The sequence below is a fragment of the Ornithodoros turicata genome, chromosome 3 (assembly GCF_037126465.1).
Source record: "Ornithodoros turicata isolate Travis chromosome 3, ASM3712646v1, whole genome shotgun sequence".
NCBI lineage: Eukaryota > Metazoa > Arthropoda > Arachnida > Ixodida > Argasidae > Ornithodoros > Ornithodoros turicata.
In genome coordinates, this window is record NC_088203.1 from 34819872 (window position 1) to 34842534 (window position 22663).

Here is a 22663-nt window from a genome sequence, read left to right on the forward strand (position 1 = left end):
ATTGCCGGAACATGGACGGTGCTGCCAGCGAACGGCGAAAAAGAGCAACTTGGGTTTCAGGTCCAGGGCTCTCAGGAATTGGTCAACCCTTACCACGTGAGAGCTAATTTTGTAGAGAACGAAGCTGGCGCACATTATCTTACAGCTAAACACTATTTTAAAAATGACGCTCACTTCCATAGCTTCTTTTACGTTAATAAAGCATTCAACTACTTCGCCGCTACGAGCTACGATCCGCCGCGCCATCTGCAAGGTTGTCTGTGTTATCGCGTTTATTGTTTACGTCGTGGGCGGTCGTGTTGGTCGCGCGAAGAGAAGTAAATGACATGTTCGTGGTTGTTGTGTCAATTATTCGAGAGACCTACATATGAGTGGTGTGGTTTTGGTGTTCGGGGATGCAAAAATCATGTTCGTTCACCATCAGCGGCAGGCGTTTCTATCACAAGATTCAACAGGAGAGCGCGCGAAAACGAATGTGGTTCAAAGCACTCGGTTATTAAATGTAGCAGTCGTGTGGTATGTGCTGAGCTCATTTTGCTGCCGATGACTACGAAGATGCCGTAGAAGGCGAACTGCGAAGACGTCCGAAGCACACTGATGCTCATTACCCAGTGATTTTGCTTCACCGAGGTGACGAGTTCAACACAACGTCTTAGGTATGTACAGGCGTCACACACGTATAAGTTATAATATAGCGACGACGTATTCCATTTAACTTATGTTATCCTACTTGTCCCGTACTCAACTTTGTCAACATCAACAAATTTAATTTTAGGGGCCTTCCAGTGTTGAAGTGGCGCAAGACTGCTTCGTATGTGTGATCCAGGCACTCAAGTTGACATGACAGAAATAACTGAAAGCAGGTATGCAAAGTCCACAGATGGAAGCACTAGATTTGTTACGTGTTGCAGACTTTGACATTTTTTTTTTTTTTTTTAGTCTTTGGACAGGTGCAGAACATTAGTATGACGTCAACAAGAGGAGAAGAAACCGATGAGAACTACTAGCTTGTTTGAAGGGTACGAGAATAGTTCCTGTTGAGATGGAGTTATGACTTTATCACTAAGGAACACTAATTAATTTTCTAGAGATGCATCCTCTACACTTGAATACCAAGTGCAACAGCAAACGTTCATTGTCTTTGAAGCCGCAACTACTGGAATTGTTCAATGTGTGTCAGAGCTGCAGTGAGCCATGCAAGGTTACCGCATCATATTGGTCCCAAAATTTGCAGTTCCCCTATCTCGGACGCAACTGTCATTTCTCTTTATTGCTCTTCCGATCCTACCTTCTCAGAAATGAATATGGTTCACCATACACTGCATGGGCACTGCCTTTCTCTGCTCATGCTTTCGGTTTCTTATTCTGTTGAATAAATCTTCACTTGAGTTTGCAGCCATTACGCTGTCTACTATGTTTGCCCCTCATCTATATTGATGTGCTCTAACGGTATAGCACATCAACATCCCAACAACCTTCCAAACAACCTTGCCTAGTCCTACTTTTGGGTCGAAACTACACGATGTGGTAACATCCACATATATAAAGTTTTAGTCGACGGAGATTTGCTGTTTTTGTACAACCTTCATTGTACATTTCTTTTGTCTCACTTAGCATGCCTGAAGAAATGTTCTGATCTTCATCAAGATGACAGGTCATTGTTTGATCTGCAGCATCATTTTTCCTGTAATCTTTTCACCAACAGAGAATACAAAAGTTAACAAATGGTAAAATATAACTAGCTTGTTAAATTCAAAAGGGAAAGACGAAACTGTTTATACTTCTTTTGTTTATTTTGTTGTAGGTTTTACAACTGTACGTTCAAGTACGTCAAAACATCAGAGGGCAGGAAGTCCTACTCTATTTCCTAAATCCCTGGACAATAAAAAAGAAAGATATAGTTTGAATTGGGACAAAACGTTGCTTCTGCTCTTATATTATATTTCAATTAAATGTTACGATGCATTTGTAGTGTACACTGAAGCTAGTTTGAATTGCAGGGCTGTCAAAAGTACTTTACAAAAGTACATCTCAATTACAGTAACAGAGAACTTATGCAATAAATTATTTAGCCATTTTGGAGTACTATGCACACCAATGGTGCATTGTTAACTTTGAACCCAGATCAAGGGTTAATAATAGTTGAAGTCAGCCCTCAAGTCCTTCTTTACAAATGTTAGTTGGCGACGTGATAATGAATCAGAAGTACTCCGTTTAGCAAAACAGAGTTAATTAAGTGTTAAATCCCAATCTTGGTTCAATTATTAGTTGACATTTGGAAACGTGGTCACTAAGAAGTATACTAAAAGGTTATGAACACAATTCAGCTGAATGACACTGATGAAAATTGTCTTACTTTCTCCTCACATATACAAGTGAGACATGAGTATAACCTACAAATACATCTATGCCCACAGGTTACTTAACCTTCCAGGTACAAACTAGTAATTATAATATGCTGTGACAGCAAAGAAAAAGCAATGAGAAAAACTTGCAGCAAACAAGAAATGAAAATGTGCTGACAACAGTTCTACAGGTCAGCGCACTGATGGGAAAGCATCCCTAATAGCATGCATGACGCAGATCGAGATCCAGTGGAGTATTTTCTATTGTATTTTCACGGAGCACCCCATATCCTTGTGAATCGCCAACGGGTGGTAAAACGGAATTTCCTGCAGAAATAAGAGTTTTCCGTCCAGTTTGCCGTTCAAGTAGCGCGTAAAGACCACATGGCGCTGCCGTGTACGTTGCCATGCTCTTCGGTTTCTCGGATGTATGTAAAAGACACTGGCAGTACTTCGGTATCAAGGCACAGTATTTCGAAATATTCGTTAGTTCTGATGCAATCGTCTGTCTGCTTTTCACACGCATTCTCGACCTCTCGGCAGCAAAAACCGTAGTATCCACCGTAGTATCCGTCGGTTTGCATTTCACACATGAACACCTGCACGACGAAAAAACAGCGCTTGTTTCGGCTTACATAAGTGCTTCTCCCTGATACATGGAAATTTCACAAAGCAGTCCATGTTCACGGCCGGCGCACGGTGAGCTACTCCTGAGGACGAATGTGACTCCGATTAATCTCTCGACGAGGAATCTTCTGCTGCGAAGAACACACTTTCCAGCACGCTAACGCACGAACAACAGTTCTGTGTGGGTGACAGTTCTCGAATGCGGAATTCCAGCGCACTTATGTCCAAGAGGCTCGACATTCTCGACGTAGAAAGCGGTCACAAATGCGCACTGCCATTTTCGTTTTCGCCGGATTAGCGCCCGGAAGTGCGCGTATTACATGCGTCCTCGACAGATGGCGCGCGGTCATGCCATTGTTTACAGACTGCTCGGTTTCCTACTAGGTCCCTGGACATGCGATTATGGAAAATTCGATTACAGAAAAACTAAAGCGATTTCAGCGGAGTTCTTTGACATTTGAACTTTTGAAGGTTCAAGCTTTTCGCTGAACATAAAGTTTCGATAGGTTTATATTCACTTTTCGGTCCCTTTAACGTTAAAGTCGGAGCAAGCGTCGGGTGGGCGATAACAGACTCCTACAATGAAACTGAACACGTCAGTATCAATTTTGACAAACAAAGCTTCAATGTCAGTCTGAACAGGAATCAGTGTTGATCTTAGCATGCTACGAACAGCAATCATTACTCGTTTATGTGTTCTGTCTTTTCTGTAAAAATCAAACAATTGATTTATCGCTAAGTGATTATCATTTATTTCATCTGTGAGCCATGTTTCGGTGCCAAGCAGTAGATCACTTTTGCACATGGCCATAACATCATAAACTGAGCTGGAACTTCCCGTACCAGGACCTTGCATTCAGATTTGATGTCTCGCAGTCAACCGTTAGCAGAGTGTTCGACAAGTGGCTCAGCGTGGCCTACCAACGACTTAAGTCGCAGGTTGTGTGGCCGGAAAGGAAGCTGCTGCAGGAGACCATGCCACCAGACTTTGTAAGCTCATTCGGACAAAATATTGCAGTCATAATAGACTGTTTTGAAGTGAACATTGAGCGACCATCAGCACTGCTTCCACGGTGTGAGACGTGGTCAACATATAAAGGCCACAACACTGTGGAGTACCTAATTGGTATATGTCCACAGGAGGCAGTTACATTCATATCGGAGGGATGGGGCGGGCGCACCTCAGATAACACGTGACAGAATTGTGGAATACTGAACTTTTTGTTGCCAGGAGATGTTTTCTTGCTGACAGAGGATTCAACATAGAAGACAGTGTAGGCCTCTACTGCGCAAAACTGCATGTGTCGTCAAGAACGAAAGGACGAGCACAACTTTTCCCCCAAGAAGTGGAAAGCACCAGAAATATTGCGAATGTTCGCATCCATGTGGAAAGAGTCAAAGGTCTATTAAGGAACAAGTACCTTATGCTAAAAGGGAGAGTGCCCATTGCATACGCTATGTCCAAACCAGGCGACAAGATTCCGTTTCTTGACAGTGTGTTGGGCATTAGTGAATCAGTGCGGTTCAGTAGTTGTCAAGCCAGTGTCACTATCTGTGCAGTGAATAAACAGGGTCTTAGCATGTGCTTTTCACAGTTTCAGTGCCATTTTGCCTCTTTAGCTGTCACATATTAAGAAACATTTATTTACAGAATACCTACACTACAAAACCTCCATCTCCAAATGTCACGGCTTCTCTTTCTGTGCGCAATCTAGGCACAGCTACCGCTTCCCTTTTGGAGCCTGCTTCAACCCGACACACTGAAAATGAAACCACTTATATTTGCACTGGTAGCCATCACATCCAATAATTTTTCCTATCTCGGGCCCTTGGCAGTAGCAGTACTTATTGCTAGCTTCTAGAGTGTCTTTGCGCGCAAAGTATTTTGCAAACAGCTCTGGCAACACTGCACACAAAAAGAACTCTCTAGCACAACTTGCAATGGCAAGCCAAAAGTCCTCTTCACGGTGGATCCTCTCTATGTGGACCCACTCCTTGTCTAGCCCTTCTGGATGCCTGCACCTTGGAAGAGAAAGCACAAAGTCACAGTATGGCACACCGCACACAGCCCTATGAAAATACCTGATGAAAATATTCATGAGAATGTTTCAAGTGAAAGCGGCCACTCTCTGTGCTGAGGCATGATTGTCGGTCATGTGGGTTCAAAGAGAATGGGCATTTGCTCTCAACAACTCCTTTCCCACAACAGCTGCAGCTTACAAGAGCATCAGGGGATGCAGCAATATATGGCCACTCTCTGCTTAGGATCAGACCTGATACACTGCATTGAAAATTGCCATGTTGCAGTCTTTGGAAACTTGCATACGCCTTTCGTGCGATGTTTTCGTGGTCCTTTTCCCACTGGGTGCTTGCAGCTTGGAACTTGTTCTGTCATGGATAGCAAATGCGTTTCAGCAGGCCGACAGACGGATGCGATGCATTTGTCAAGACGACAGCTTTCGTCACAGATGCTGTTATATGTCCAGCTCTGTACACAAACCACCTTGAGCAATCCGCTTGCTTTCTTGTGACAGATTCAACGTGGGTGACGATGTGCTCTGCTACAACAAGGTCCGCAAGAAATGCTTCTCCTTTTGCTATTAAGTCCTCCAGAGATGCACAATAATGGTTTCGTCATACAGGCTACGAAAATTAACTGGTTCCTACACATCTACCGTGCGGAATGCACTGTTGAAGCCAGAAGTGATTGTGAAAATTGCTGGTGTTGCACGCGCTGCTTGCAATGCCCTGTAAAACCTGTTCAGCTCATCCTCTGTTGGGGCTGGCACAGGCAAGCGTTCCATATGTGTCTCGGTATTCTCACTGGAGATTTTTTCATTGTTGTCCTGCAAGATCACGTCCATCTTGAGTTTCTTCGCTCTCGAAGAACTGAAGTCTATGCCAAGTATTTTATTTTCCAGTGCAACTTACATTCTTTTCTGCTCTCACATGTGCCTCCACAGCAAACAGAATTGCTCCTACATGTGAGCATGTCTCACCTGGGCCTGCCATACATGTGCAGTGCGCGGTTAGCACTTCGCCGTCTTTATGAAAGAGGATCCATGCTTTCAATGTTTTGTCCCGGAGTATCCGTGAGTGGTTCACCAAAAGTGGAAATTGCTACATTAGTGCATGGCAACTAACCACAAATAACTGCATTTGTGATGCCAGAAACATGCAGCCTCGTTTACCTCGCTGAGCAACCACGACTTTATCATCCGATAGGCACTTTGCTGATAGTTCTCGAACCCATCCGCTTGTGAAGTAATTGTGTGCCTCCAGCGGCTTATATACGTTCATTTGCTCCTGTGTCACGAAGCTTGTTGTCAACACCCAGTAATTGACGACGTCCTCGTAGGACGTGTTGGGTAATATTTTGGCGTCCGCAGTTGTGTCTGTTCCTTGTACAAGTTCATATGGGTCTGCCCGAAGGCACGTGCTTAGCTTCTCCGCGTACCGTGGTCGGATGGCTCCAACTGTCCCGCTGAAGTGTCTGGCATTGAAAGGAGTCCCAGTAGCTTGGCCCCGCGATGTCTCCGGCATTTGAAGAATACTTGCGCGTTGTAAGCGGTAAACAACAGATAATAACTCGTACAACGGAGATGACAATAAACAGCGATAACAATGAATAACAGAACGATAAAATCTTTATAAATAATACGCAATATCAATCCGGCAGGGTAGCCGTTACGTGCCGATGCAATGTGAACTAACCGGCTCAACAACATGGCGATCGGTAGCATACGGGAAAGGGAGTGATGAGTGGAGAGCGCGATCTTACGTCACATGCAAGCCATGTATAGCGGTAAGGTGAAGCCCAGTGTTGCTACACTGCTTTTCCGTGGAGGAGCGCGTGATGACTCAGAGGAAAATATACCTTTTCTAATTATCTGTTCCACTTGTGGATGAGGAAATGTATTCACTGAAGTATCATCCAGTAGGAATTAATATCGCACTGTTACCTCAACACGTTTTCGGTGCGGAGTCTTCGTCTAAAAGAACAGCTGCATCGGCCCCATTCGATTTTGTAGCTACAGTGTCATTTTATTCCTCGTGGACCACTGAGCACGGTATCGAAAACCACGCGAAATAGCGGCATAGTCTGACTGTTATTCGATGGAATACACAACAAGAGCAGACGCCGGATGATGATAGTGTGCCGGAATTCCCTCTCTGGAAACACGAAAAAATATCACTTCCTGAGAACCAATGAGGGCGTGACCTTAAGGAAAAGAATGCCGCGGCCATGCGAGCGTCTCATACGGTAACGGGACGTGTAGACGGCACCCTCCCCTTCTGAGCACCGCCTTCTCACTTCCCCGCTTAGGGGCGACATCACGCCGCCGGAGTCTCTGCAGCTGCGGGCGGCGCTGATATTTGCAATTCATTTATTTAATATCTAAGCACTTTTCGGGCGAAAAAATCAGGCAAGTATAGGGTTTATTCACGTGACGTCACGGAAGCGCGCCGTCTGCTCGGACGCCATTTTGTGGTACCACCGGATCAGAATATCTATGCGTGTTGACGACGTTGGCGGACTGTCTTTTGGATAGCTTCCTTCCACAACGGATATACGGCTTCATGTGTGACGAAAGTGCAAGCAAGAAACATATAGACAGCTTGGACGGTGACGATCTGTCCCGTTATCAGTAGTATATGATCAGCTCAACTTGCCCACAACTCACACAGTGGCCTGGACGCCATTAATGACCAATGAAAGCAATTGGGGCCCCCCACAGTAATTAGGATAATTCAGGGAGTCATTACACTAATTGCAGAGCATCTAGGACGTGTCCAGACCACTGTGTGAGCTGTGGGCCAGTTGAGCTGCTAAAAAATAAAAAAATAGGTAGAAAATAAAATAAATAGATAGAAATAGAGTGGAGAGAAACAATTTATTCGAAAATCAATGATGCCGCGGCGAAGAAACCGCTCCGGGGTGACCAGCGCCCGCCATGTTGGTAGTTGGCACCCAGCAGTTGCAGAGATCGACGACAGGTGGCCACTTAGTTGCCAGGCATCACACCAGATGGCACCACCATCATAGCTCTAGGCGAGAAAGACAGAACAAGACACCAGCGGCAGGTAGAAAATGCCAACCCTGCTAAACAAGTCTAGGCATGCAAGAGAAAAGGTCTAACCGCTACTGCTAAACAGAAAACAGTACACATCGGGGAAAAGGCAATCGACTAGGCCTAACCACAGCGCGTCAACATTGTGCACAAGGCGGGAACCGCTAAACAACAGGCTTGCTCTCCGCTAAACAAGTCTAAACATGCGAGAAAAGGCTTAACACGAGCGGGGTCAAACATCGACAAATCACTCGTTGGTCACTGCTATATACGGCAAACATGCGAGAAAAGGAGCGCGGCAAATCACTCACCTTTTCCCCCGCGGCGACTGCTCATCAGCCAGGCAGAAACTGAGCGAGCGCGGAGCAACCGAGCGTACATCTGCTCTCCGCGACAGCCAGCCAGAAACTGAGCGAGCGCGGGGAATACGGAGCAACCGAGCACACATCTGCTCTCCGCGACAGCCAGCGAGAAACTGACTGGGGCGCCGCTCCGCATGCGCTCTTAGCGCCCTCTGCGGCGACCGCCTGCGAGAGGCTAAGAGAGAAGAGCATTCCTGCGCCTCCTGCTGGCCGTTCTCATTGGTCGTGATGTCATCCTATTATCTCAGGGCTACACTGTTTTTTTTTCCACTAATGCTCCTTTGGACAAGGTCAATCTACAATGAAGTCATGGCATGACGTCATCATGCACCTGCGTGGCTCAAGGACGCGTACGCTCTAGACAGAGGACCTATTTTATTGAATTACTATCCCAAGATTATTTCCTTTATTCTTCTATAACGATTGAATAGGAAACTATTGCAGAAGAGCACCATGCATGAAAACTAATCGTAGGAATTCCAAAGTCTTACTAAATGAGACTTGCAAAATATCCTAACACGTAACTCCATCAACGGCTAATAAGAGGACTAGGCACTCAACAAATCAACACAGAGTACAGCTAACAAGTCAAAAAAGAAAAAAATACAAAGCATCAACAAAGGAAAGCATCTATGTCGGGGCATGTCAGAACACGTCAGGACAAATTGCACGACTGCTGGGCAACAGAGGAAAACAAACACTTGAACAGAGTGAAAAGACACTCACTATCATCGGACACGTACACTACATTCCCTCATTGTAAATCTGCTCGTCACAAAATCCACCTGCATCGTCGGACACCATTCACCAGTGACGAACCACACATCCGCACCCCATCAGAGGCAGACAGAACCCCAGCGAAACTAAGCTCTTCCACTGACGGCCAACGCAATTGCTAGGAGCAGAATTAATGTGTCCAGACCCGCCACTGTACAAGAGAGAAGTGAATCCTTGCGCCCCCTGCAGGCCGTTCTCATTGGTCGTGACGTCACCCTATTATCTGACGGCTACACTGTTTTTTTCCACTAATGCTCCTCTAGACAAGGTCAACCTGAAACAATAGTGTTGCGGTATGACGTCATCATGCAGGTGCGTGGCTCAAGGACGCTTACGCTCTAGACAGAGGACTTGTTATTTATTGAATCACTATCCCTATATTATTTCCTTTATTCTACTATAATGATTTCATAGGGAACTATTGCAGAAAAACGCCATAGATAAGAGGAGATTGTAGCATTTCATTCCCAAAGTCTTACTGTACAGGAAAAAACAAAATAATGGTTCAGCAAGACATGTCCATCCCAGCCAAGAGCCATGCACCTAACTGAATAATGACGCTTTGTTTCTCCTGAATAAAGTCACACAACTGTCCCCCTCGCGGTTACTCTCTGAACTAAATGACTCGCAAAATTATTAAGAATAGCTCTACTCCCATTCAAGGCAGCACTATCGTCATCATCAAGAATATTTCTTGTACAAAAAGAAAAAAAAACTACATGTAGAAGGAAAGCATGTCAGAACAGGTCAAAGCATGTCAGCACATGTTTGTCAGACAACAAGGGTGAAAAAAGCAAAAAGAAACAAAGAAGAAAACCAGCATCAAACTATTTGTAAGCACACGCACTGCTCTTATTCAAAAACAGTGCTCATCATAAATCCGTCCAGGACAATACACACCATTTTTCTATTGCTACAGACTGCGTGACGTCATCACATCCTGTCTGAAGAACACAGGCGGCAAAGACAAAGACTCCTATTATTTATTGAATCGCAAGATTATTTCCTTTGTCCTACTCTTAATGACATTCATTCTCTCATTAAAATTCAACAAAAAAGCACCGTGCATATTAACGATTTTCATCCCAAAGGCTCATCATGGTCATTAGAATTACAGTAAACTACCACTGCTCTTTTAAAATAATAAGTGAGTCCACTCAACATCACCTCCAGGCTTATGTAATACATGACCCTTTCTGTGCTCATACATTCGTTGCCTGAGGCTACACCTGCGAGCAAAACGGCGCTAAAGCCGGGGGCAAAGTTCCATTCGCGCACGCCAAAGCACAAGACAGAACGCCTTTACGGGAACATGATGGCATTCCCACCATATTAATGATTTTCTACCTTGCATTGCAGTTTAGAAAAACTACTACAAAACTTTTAGGAGCCCATTAAAATTCTACTTTCTATGGAAACTATAATTGCCGTATTACTTGGATCGCTATTAATGAAGCGCTCCAATTTTTTCTCTCTTCCCATTTCAGCCTTGTCATGCAGTGAAGCAGACTCAAATCCAAAATAATTAATTTACACTGAGGGTGCCGTGCTTCAGGAATTCCTATCCTGCGCTCAGATGCAAGCATTTCTTCACGGATAGCTTTAACAGCTGACTTCCTCAACATACCGGGCTCCTACAACATCTAACAAGCAATCAGAGAAACCCTCTTCTCAGCTGTACCATGCGACTTTCTTCTGCGTAAAATCGGTGATTTGAGGAAGAGAGCAGCGAAAAATTGCACGCACTTGTGCTTGACTTAAAAAACCTGAAGCATATGCTAATAAACTAAGAAAAAGACACTCATGTCTAGTATCTGATAGTGCCACATACACAGACGCATTGCCCTTGCGTAAAGAAAGCACAGGACAGGAATACACAATTTCCCTTAGGTGAGCAGGGAAAAGGCTTAAGACGTCAGGTCACCACAGATCGCCACGCGGCTAGCACAACATGACACCAACGAGATACTAGCAGCGGGAAGAACTGCAACACTGCTAAGCAAGTCCAGACATGCCGTGATGACGTCACAAATAAGGAAAAAAGCACACGCATGCACGCACGCACAGAGGACAACGCATTAAACACACGGAGCGCTCAGGAATAATCGTAGCGTTACCGCACATCGCTACGAAGCTCAACGTCTAACACAAGACGACAGCAACAAGATATTAGCGAAGGGTAACAATTGCAACACTAGTGAACAAGTCCAGACATGCGACATCGCATACAAACCACTGCTCATCGGGGAAAAGGCCTAAGCCTGCGGCGGATCATCATCATCATAGAGCATACACAACTTCATTTTTCTATTTCGCGTAAACTAAACGCGGTCTGCTTGGAAAACGACGTACAAATTTTCTTAGGGAGCAGAGAAATTTCTACTCCGTGCTCAGATACCAGCATTTCTGCTCAAAAACCTGCAAAATTAAGCACCGCTTACTTCCAGGGTACAACAGTGTACGCCAGGGTACAACAATGTCAGCTCTGCTTCCGTTTAAGTGATAAAAAGGTGCGCCTGCTCGGGGAAACGGTAACGGATCGCGCGCGTCGCGCGTCCAAACCGCGGGGCCCACGTTGCGCTCGCACGGGGAATCGCGCGCGTCGCGTGTCCAAACCGCGAGAACGGGCCCGCGTGCGGCTCGCGTGGGGCGCGGTTCGGGCGCACTGTTTTATCACTTAAACGGAAGCAGAGCTGACATTGTTGTACCCTGGCGATTAATCTTTTTATTCCAGCGCCAGCAGAATGTATTCAGAAAAGGCTTCGAGTGTGTAAGGTCAGCCCAAGGCGTGTTGATGGGAGCGCACTGCTCTGTTGGGTCTCTATAGTATTCTTGCAAAATATATGGGTGCAAGAAAATAAAAGGAAAAGGGAGAAGACAATTCACTCCTGTATGATGCTCGCTGCGTAGAAGCACGGCACCGTTTTCTTCGTGGAGGTATAGCGAACGTGCATTCCTTTCTTTCTTTTTTGGTTCGCGTCGGTCGAGTGGCGATATCCTATTACATCCGGAACGCCGACCTATCGCTTTGCGATCGCATACAAGAGTGAGCCATCTTTTGACGATGGTAGGATAATTATTGACCTGAGGAATAATATGGATTTATGTGGTTGTGAGAATAGAGTTTGTGTTTGTGAGTGTGAAAATGTGAGTGTGAGTCTGTGTGTGCGCGTGGGCGCGCGCGCTTTTCTGAACCAGGGATCCCACTTGACAAGTAAGTTCTTTGTGTGTGCCTTTTCATGTGACACGAGTGATACATTTATGTACTATTGCGTGGAATAGTGGTTTAAAAAATAAGGGTAGCAGCGCCTGCATTGCTATCTGTAGGATAGACCGAGAGCGTTTTTAATGGAATTGCCTCGCGAACCTGGTGAAGTCTTTGTTTTGGGCAGGCTATTTTATGAGAGCCGGTCCTGTTGCGTTGCATTTGATACGCTTTCCTGAAGCAGTGTACTTTGTTCTTGTAGTGTGGTTTACGCCTTTATCAATAGAAATGAATAGAAGTGTTTGTTTGTTTGATAGTATGTGTCTGTCACGTTCGTAGCGCTGTTCAAGCTTTATTTTCTTTGCAAAAATTCAGACTTTATGGTATTAAGCTGTTCGAGTAGAAGTGACTTTCCCTGCTCGCTTAAGATAAGTTATGTATCCCTGTCCTGTGCTTTCTTCACGCAGGGACAATGCAAATGAGAAGAAAGTGTAGAAGAAAGCCTCCTGCATAAAAGCTGAATAGTGTTCTATCAGTGGAAGTGGGGTTGTTTGTTTGATTTTGTTGGGTGTTCGACTTGTTCAGTAGTGTTGCAATTTTTACCCTTCGCAAATATCTTGTTGCTGTCGTCTTGTGTTAGACGTTGAGCTTCGTAGCGATGTGCGGTAACGCTACGATTATTCCTGAGCGCTCCGTGTGTTTAATGCGTTGTCCTCTGTGTGTGCGTGCATGCGTGTGCTTTTTTCCTGATTTGTGACGTCATCATGGCATGTCTGGACTTGTTTAGCAGTGCTGCAGTTCTTCCCGCTGCTAGTATCTCGTTGGTGTCATGTTGTGCTAGCCGCGTGGCGATCTGTGGTGACCAGAGGTCTTAAGCCTTTTCCCTGCTCACCTAAGGAAAATTGTGTATCCCTGTCCTGTGCTTTCTTTATGCAAGGGCAATACGTCTGTGTATGTGGCACTATCAGATACTAGACATGAGTGTCTTTTTCTTAGTTTATTAGCATATGCTTCAGGTTTTTTAAGTCAAGCACAAGTGCGTGCAATTTTTCGCTGCTCTCTTCCTCAAATCACCGATTTTACAAAGAAGAAAGTCGCATGGTACAGCTGAGAAGAGGGTTTCTCTGATTGTGTGTTAGATGTTGTTAGGAGCTCGGTATGTTGAGGAAGTCAGCTGTTAAAGGTATCCGTGAAGAAATGCTTGCATCTGAGCGCAAGATAGGAATTCCTGAAGCACGGCACCCTCAGTGTAAATTAATTATTTTGGATGTGAGTCTGCTTCACTGCATGACAAGGCTGAAATGGGAAGAGAGAAAAAATTGGAGCGCTTCATTAATAGCGATCCAAGTAATAGGGCAATTATAGTTTCCATATAAAGGAGAATTTTAATGGACTCGTAAAATTATAGTTTTGTAGTAGTTTTTTCTAAACTGCAATGCAAGGTAGAAGATCATTAATATGGTGGGAATGCCATCATTGTTCAGTAGTGTTGCAATTTTTACCCTTCGCTACTATCTTGTTGCTGTCGTCTTGTGTTAGACGTTGAGCTTCGTAGCGATGTGCGGTAACGCTACGATTATTCCTGAGCGCTCCGTGTGTTTAATGCATTGTCCTGTGTGTGTGCGTGCATGTGTGTGCTTTTTTCCTGATTTGTGACGTCATCATGGCATGTCTGGACTTGTTTAGCAGTGTTGCAGTTCTTCCCGCTGCTAGTATCTCGTTGGTGTCATGTTGTGCTAGCCGCGTGGCGATGTGTGGTGACCTGAGGTCTTAAGCCTTTTCCCTGCTCACCTAAGGAAAATTGTGTATCCCTGTCCTGTGCTTTCTTTACGCAAGGGCAATGCGTCTGTGTATATGGCACTATCAGATACCAGACATGAGTGTCTTTTTCTTAGTTTATTAGCATATGCTTCAGGTTTTTTAAGTCAAGCACAAGTGCGCGCAATTTTTCGCTGCTCTCTTCCTCAAATTACCGATTTTACACAGAAGAAAGTCGCATGGTACAGCTGAGAAGAGGGTTTCTCTGATTGTGTGTTAGATGTTGTTAGGAGCTCGGTATGTTGAGGAAGTCAGCTGTTAAAGGTATCCGTGAAGAAATGCTTGCATCTGAGTGCAACATAGGAATTCCTGAAGCACGGCACCCTCAGTGTAAATTAATTATTTTGGATGTGAGTCTGCTTCACTGCATGACAAGGCTGAAATGGGAAGAGAGAAAAAATTGGAGCGCTTCATTAATAGCGATCCAAGTAATAGGGCAATTATAGTTTCCATAGAAAGTAGAATTTTAATGGGCTCCTAAAATTATAGTTTTGTAGTAGTTTTTCTAAACTGCAATGCAAGGTAGAAAATCATTACTATGGTGGGAATGCCATCATGTTCCCGTAAAAGCGTTCTGGCTTGTGCTTTGGCGTGCGCGAATGGAACTTTTCCCCGCCTTTCGCGCCTTTTTGCTCGCAATGCGTGAATGGAACTTTGCCCCCGGCTTTCGCGCCTTTTTGCTCGCAGGTGTAGCCTCAGACAACGAATGTATGAGCATAGAAAGGGTCATGTATTACATAAGCCTGGAGGTGATGTTGAGTGGGCTCACTTATTATTTTAAAGAGCAGTGGTAGTTTACTGTAATTCTAATGACCATGATGAGCCTTTGGGATGAAAATCGTTAATATGCACGGTGCTTTTTTGTTGAATTTTAATGAGAGAATGAATGTCATTAAGAGTAGGACAAAGGAAATAATCTTGCAATTCAATAAATAATAGGAGATAAATGGTCTTTGCCGCCTGTGTTCTTCAGACAGGATGTGATGACGTCACGCAGTCTGTAGCAATAGAAAAATGGTGTGTATTGTCCTGGACGGATTTATGATGAGCACTGTTTTTGAATAAGAGGAGTGCGTGTGCTTAGAAATAGTTTGATGCTGGTTTTCTTCTTTGTTTCTTTTCGCTTTTTTCCCCCTTGTTGTCTGACAAACATGCGCTGACATGCTCTGACCTGTTCTGACATGCTTTCCTGCTACATGTAGTTTTTTTTTTCTTTTGGTAGAAGGAATATTCTTGACGATGACGATAGTGCTGCCTTGAATGGGAGTAGAGCTATTCTTAATAATTTTGTGATTCATTTAGTTCAGAGAGTAACCGCGAGGGGGACAGGTGTGTGACTTTATTCAGGAGGAACAAAGCGTCATTATTCAGTTAGGTGCATGGCTCTTCGGCTGGGATGGACATGTCTTGCTGAACCATTATTTTGTTTTTTCCTGTACAGTAAGACTTTGGGAATGAAATGCTACAATCTCCTCTTATCTATGGCGTTTTTCAGCAATAGTTCCCTATGCAATCATTATAGTAGAATAAAGGAAATAATCTAGGGATAGTGATTCAATAAATAACAGGTCCCCTGTCTAGAGCGTAAGCGTCCTTGAGCCACGCACCTGCATGATGACGTCATACCGCAACACTATTGTTTCAGGTTGACCTTGTCTAGAGGAGCATTAGTGGAAAAAAACAGTGTAGCCGTGAGATGATGGGGTGACGTCACGACCAATGAGAACGGCCTGCAGGGGGCGCAAGGATTCACTTCTCTCTTGGACAGTGGCGGGTCTGGACACGTTAATTCTGCTCCTAGCAATTGTGTTGGCCGTCAGTGGAAGAGCTTAGTTTCGCTGGGGTTCTGTCTGCCTCTGATGGGGTGCGGATGTGTGGTTCGTCACTGGTGAATGGTGCTCGACGATGCAGGTGGATTTTGTGACGAGCGGATTTACAATGAGGAAATGTAGTGTACGTGTCCGATGATAGTGAGTGTCTTTTCACTCTGTTCAAGTGTTTGTTTTCCTCTGTTGCCCAGCAGTCGTGCAATTTGTCCTGACGTGTTCTGACATGCCCCGACATGGATGCTTTCCTTTGTTGACGCTTTGTATTTTTTATTTTTTGACTTGTTAGCCGTACTCTGTGTTGATTTGTTGAGTGCCTAGTCCTCTTATTAGCCGTTGATGGAGTTACGTGTTAGGATATTTTGCAAGTCTCATTTAGTAAGACTTTGGAATTCCTACGATTAGTTTTCATGCATGGTGCTCTTCTGCAATAGTTTCCTATTCAATCGTTATAGAAGAATAAAGGAAATAATCTTGGGATAGTGATTCAATAAAATAGGTCCTCTGTCTAGAGCGTACGCGTCCTTGAGCCACGCAGGTACATGATGACGTCATGCCATGACTTCATTGTAGATTGACCTTGTCCAAAGGAGCATTAGTGGAAAAAAAACAGTGTAGCCCTGAGACAATAGGATGATGTCACAACCAATGAGAACGGCCAGCAGGGGGTGCAGGAATGCTCTTCTCTCTTAGCCTCTTGCAAGCGGTCGCCGCAGAGGGCGCTAACAGCGCATGCGGAGCGGCCGCGGAGCGGCGCCCCAGTCAGTTTCTCGCTGGCTGTCGCGGAGAGCAGATGTGTGCTCGGTTGCTCCGCAGTCCCCGTGCTCGCTCAGTTTCTGGCTAGCTGTCGCGGAGAGCAGACGTACGCTCGGTTGCTCCGCGCTCGCTCAGTTTCTGCCTGGCTGATGAGCAGTCACCGCGGGGGAAAAGGTGAGTGATTTGCCGCGCTCCTTTTCTCGCATGTTTGCCGTGTTTAGCGGTGACCAACGAGTCTAGACTTGTTTAGCAGTGTTGGCATTTTCTACCTGCCGCTAGTGTCTTGTTCTGTTTTTCTCGCCTAGAGCTATTATGGTGGCGCCATCTGGTGTGATGCCTGGCAACTAAGTGGCCACCTGTCGTCGATCTCTGCAACTGCTGGGTGCCAACTACCAACATGGCGGGCGCTGGTCACCCCAGAGCGGTTTCTTCGCCACGGCATCGTTGATTTTCGAATAAATTGTTTCTCTCCACTCTATTTCTATATATTTATTTTATTTTCTACCTATTTTGGCTCAACTGGCCCACAACTCACACAGTGGTCTGGACACGTCCTAGATGCTCCCCAATTAGTGTAATGACTCCCTGAATTATCCTAATTACTGTGGGGGTCCCAAATTGCTCTAATTGCTCATTAATGGCGTCCAGGCCACTGTGTGAGTTGTGGGCAAGTTGAGCTGATCATATACTACTGTTATCGAGCGAAAATAGAGTTATGCTTTGGCGTTGATCCGTACGAAGGCCGTACGCTCTAAAGCATGGTGACTGTGCACACGATGTGTCATTGTGGCCTCAGGTGGACCATAGTGATGTCCACGAGTACTTTGTGATGAAGAATAGCTTTATTTCTAAGAAGCAACTCAAAGCACAGAAGGCACTGGAGGCATACATTTTTTCTTTTTTTGCAAGTGCAAACCCGGACTGAGAGAGATTCAAGACGATCACATGCTAGAGCTTTCACAGGTGAGAACCTTAATTTGACTCATTGATATGTCTTATCGTCACAATGAGGTATCACAACATAATGGTGCTATGTCGTACAAAAATTTACGGCAACGTTATAGTTATAGTGACGCAAGTTGTAGGATAGGTAGGATAAAGGAACAACAAGCTTTAATGAGCAGCCGGAAGCCGGGCAACCGAGAGAATGAATCTTCGCGCGCTAAGCCGCGCGGCACCCACACTTCGTCACGTATCACTATCCCCCCCGTGGAGGTATTGATCATCCTGATCAATGATTGGGACTGTGGTATGGCTTCATGAGCGACACGTGTACGACGTCTTCTTTAGAAGCCCTGTGAGTTCGGCGTTGCGCGCTGTCAGCCGTGCAGACGACATAGTTTACGGGCGAAGATTGGCGTAGCACTTCGTATGGGCCAAAGTACCGTCGCATGAGTTTCTCAGAAAGCCCAACTTTACGGTCCGGTTTCCACACCCAGACGAGGTCGCCCAACTGGTACAAGGTGTCCGAGTGCGTGGAATCGTAACGGTCCTTTTGGTTCGATTGGGAGATCAGAGTGTAGGTGCGGGCGAGTAGGCGGCTTTCTTCCGCACGGCTCATTAGTTCGGTCACGAAGTCTGTTCTGTGACCGGCGTCAACGTAGGGGAAAATGGTGTCCAAAATCGTGTCACTGGAACGGGCAAACAGGAGGAAAAAGGGGCTGAAGGAGGTTATCTCGTGCCGGGAGGTGTTATAGGCATAGGTGATGAACGGCAGAACAGTGTCCCAGTTTCGGTGGGACGCGTCCACATACATAGAAAGCATGTCGGAGAGCGTGCGGTTGAGCCGCTCGGTGGCGCCGTTGCACTGTGGATGGTATTACGTGGTGGTAAGACGATGTACGCGACAGGCACGGAGAAGTTCTGAGACAAGCGTTTACAGGAAAGCTGACCCTCGGTCACTCAGCAGTTCCCTCGGTGCGCCGTGTCTCAATATGACTTGTTCCAACAGGAAAGAGGCAACGTCGGGTGCTGTGGCCGTAGGGAGGACCTTGGTCTCAGCATACCGGGTGTAGTGGTCTACGCAGACAACAACCCATCTGTTTCCGTCGGCAGAGACCGGGAAGGGACCAAGGAGGTCGATACCGAGGCGTTGGAAGGGGGCCGCGGGGGGCGGAATGGGCTGAAGCAGACCCTGGGGAGCGGACGGCAGGTGCTTACGGCGCTGACAATCGGTGCATCGCCGAACGTATCCGGATATGAATCGCCGCATGCCAGGCCAGAAGAAGCGCTTGATGACCCTGTCGTACGTCCTTGCGAAGCCGAGGTGTCCAGTTGTTGGATCATCATGCAGGGTCTGAAGGAGTGCGCGGCGAAGATGGCGAGGGATAACGATCAAATAGGGTCGTCCGAAGGGATCAAAGTTTTGGGAGCGTCGAGCGTCACGCCGTGAAAGCGGGGTGTGTGGCTGTAACATCTCGATGATGGTTTGCAACGATGAATCACGACGTTGCTCAGCGGGGAGGTCCGAGAGGTCAAATGGAATCGTGTCAACGGAGTTCGTAATATTAGCGATGTCGGGGAGAGCAGCGCGGCCCAAGCAGCACACAATATTGGACCCATATTGGCTGGTCATTGGCGATACGGGTCCAATATGGGACCCGTTTCGCCAAGATTTTCCCCATATTGGCTGAAAATGGGCAATATGGGCCCCATATTGCCCAGTTTCAGCCAATATGGGGAAAATCCTGGCAATATGGGCCCCATATTGCCCACTTTGAGCCAATATTGGGAAAATCTTGGGAATATGGGCCCCATATTGCACGCGTACACCCCATATTGACTGAACAGGGTACGTAGCCGTGTTGCACAAATGCCCAAGCAGCACGGCAAGATTGAACGTTGAAGCGTATGAAATACCCTATTCACTACATCGTTACATTCAACAACTTCCCGCAGATGATACACATTGTTCGAAACAGTCAACGTACTTGGCATTCCCAACGTAAAGTTCGCTACAGTTCGACCCTCAACATTCCACGTCTTGAAAGTCGCCGCCATCTTCCTTCGCGATGCCAATGCCAATCGGTCGAGCCGACTGTGAGCAAGCGAGTTGTTTGAGCGTAATCACGCGTCCTACAACTAATGCGCATGCGGGACAGCCCGAACGGACGTTTCATAGGGCTAAAATGTCGCTGGGTGCTGTAATGGTAACGAAATTGCGGCAGGTCAAGTAAAAAACACAATGTTTGACAAGAAGGGATGGCTATTCTGTAAAGTTAGGTGATTTCAAGTTGCTGCAAGCAGTGTAAATTGCTCTGGCGTGTGTCCGTCACCGCCACGAAAGTGTTTCGCTGCTTTGTATTCTCGGAGCGGGTGTGGGAATTGTTAGTCCACAGAATATTGCGATCCCAATGAAGGCGTCTGAGGGATCTTAGGTATTGGCAGTTCTGTGGGACTGCTGTGTGTGTTTGGGCAATGCCGTGTTTCTTTCCTTTTTTTTTCGTTCTTTTTTTTTTGAAGTGATGTGAACGTGGATCAATTAGATCCGCAGAAATAAAAAAGGAAAAATCATACAAAAGTAGTGAATATTATACAGCATAATGCTTTATTATTACACGGGCTCCCCGTGTAATACACAGAAATATTGGCAATATTGGCGCAAAATGGGCTTGCCAATATCGGCAGCCCATATTGGTCCAATATGGAGCCTGGTTGCACTCCCCATATTGGTCCAATATTGGCAGCCCATATTGGGCCAATATTGGCAATCTTGGCAGCCCATATGGGTCCAATATTGGACCAATATTGGCGTGCTGCTTGGGGGGACAAGGCGTCAGCGTCCAGGTGCTTGCGACCAGCTTTATGGACAACTTCGAAGTCGTACTCTTGGAGCAGTAATGCCCACCGTGCGAGCTTCCCGGATGGCGCTTTTATGTTGGCCAGCCAGCAGAGGGCATGGTGGTCTGTCACGACCTTGAAGGGCTTGCCGTAAAGGTAGGGACGAAACTTGTTTATTGCCCACACCACGGCGAGACAATGATTTAATGGACAGAATGATAATGCGCGTGACATGCGCAACACCACCGTCGTCGTCGTCGTCGTAACATTGCCCCCCTCCCCGAGGCGTGACCTCCGGGGCACGACAGATGGAGAATGCAATGCTATGGGGGGGGGGGCACAACAGGTGTCGACGATGATGAGCAACGCAACGGTGGGGCTAATGATGGAGATGTGTCCCGACGCGGTGACGTACAAATGCTGGACAGGTGAGCGATGATGTAGCGCTGGTGAATTGACGCTGTGCTGCCTCCACGGGGTCTGTGTCGAGAGTATCCCTCACTGGGCGCTGCCGTCGTGGGCGTCGTTGGGCGTCTTCGGGGCTGGGGCATCTTCGGGGCTTCGGCGTTTTCGGGGCTTCGTCGTCGTCTCGTCATAGGGTCGGGGCTGGGGCGTCGATGGCCACGACAACAGCGCTTTCAACGAAGGGTGCCCCGCACCTCCACCAAGTGACGCAAGTTGTAGGATAGGTAGGATAAAGGAACAAAAAGCTTTAATGAGCAGCCGGAAGCCGGGCAACCGAGAGAATGAATCTTCGCGCGCTAAGCCGCGCGGCACCCACACTTCGTCACGTATCAATATTACGATAATACGATATTACACGTCGGTATACTACTACTCGACGTAATTACGGATGAATTACATACTTTTCAAATACAAATTATGTTCACTGAAACACTGGATATTGTGGTGTTCAAAACTCAAGCAGTTCTCTTATTCCTAATTTCTCTATTTGCACATATTGGTTCGCACAGTGCTGTTGCACACACATTCATATAACACTAGATGTACGTGCAAAAATTAAATAAAGCAAGATTAAGATGTTGAGAGGAAGGGGGTTGTACGGGTGTGGTCATAGTAAATCACCGATAACATGCACACTCTACAAGACCTTCAAGTTTTCTGTTTCATATTTCCAATATTTTTGCAGGTGAACCATTCCGAAGCATTGTCTGCACCACATCTCAAGGTGTGGATTGTATTTAGAAAGATAAAAAAGAGAAATTGTGACAGCCCCACTGAGCCTGCATGGCGCCCATGCCACATGTGGCTGCACGCAGTTTGCTTCAACCTGGAATCCCGAAAGAAAACAAAACCTGCACAAACTTGGAGAACAAGAGCCTCCCTGCACATGTCAGGAAAGGCAATGTTCACCCAGATGCGAAGATGGATTTGGATTTCACATCTGCCAGCTGGACCATTTACAGCCCCTACGCCTGACATGATACCACAGCGTTCTTGCTGTGGACGACAACTAGTCCAAGTAAAGTGCCCATTTTACATAGGAAACGAGAAGCTTGAGCAGCTGCCCAATAAACGTAGTAGCTGTGTATGACTTAATATTGGCGAGCTCATGGCCTGTGATACTCATGTCTACTGTTATCAGGTGCAATGTTAAATGCTTGCGTATCAGGTAGAGTGTGCAGACTTTGTGCTCTGGAAAAAGATGAAATCTCTGTGCAACGGATTTGTAGGAATGATCAACTTCTTGAAGCTGCCATAAGAAAGGCTGAAGTGTTCTTCAGACATGCTGTTCTCAGAAATGGTGGAAAAGTGGTTCACCCAACGGAGAAAATAGGAGGACTCTGTGCAGACTAAAGCCTTATGTTGCAGCAGATGTTTGTGAGTGTATTATGTATCATGCATTAAGTCAGTGGCAAAGATGTATGATATGTTGGTAATGCAGACTTTATTGGTGCCAAATCATAAAAACCATGAGAGAACTGATGTTCTGAGGCTGGAACAACATAGAAGGGACAATCACATACAAGGCCTCAAGTTGCCTAAGAAATTAACGATGAAAGATGAAAGTCACTGAAAAGGTTAGCCAGCTGTAGGACTCGAACCCACATCTTCTGGATTACCGGTCCAGGGC

General features: G+C 46.0%; 1 protein-coding gene across 1 annotated transcript; it reads right to left on the minus strand.

Annotated features, from left to right (window-relative positions):
* Positions 1–18664: 18664 nt before the first annotated feature.
* On the minus strand, positions 18665–19363 carry LOC135389285 (uncharacterized protein K02A2.6-like). The gene has a single exon (XM_064619348.1). It carries the CDS (start codon positions 19361–19363, stop codon positions 18665–18667), a length of 699 nt encoding a protein of 232 aa, XP_064475418.1.
* Positions 19364–22663: the final 3300 nt, after the last annotated feature.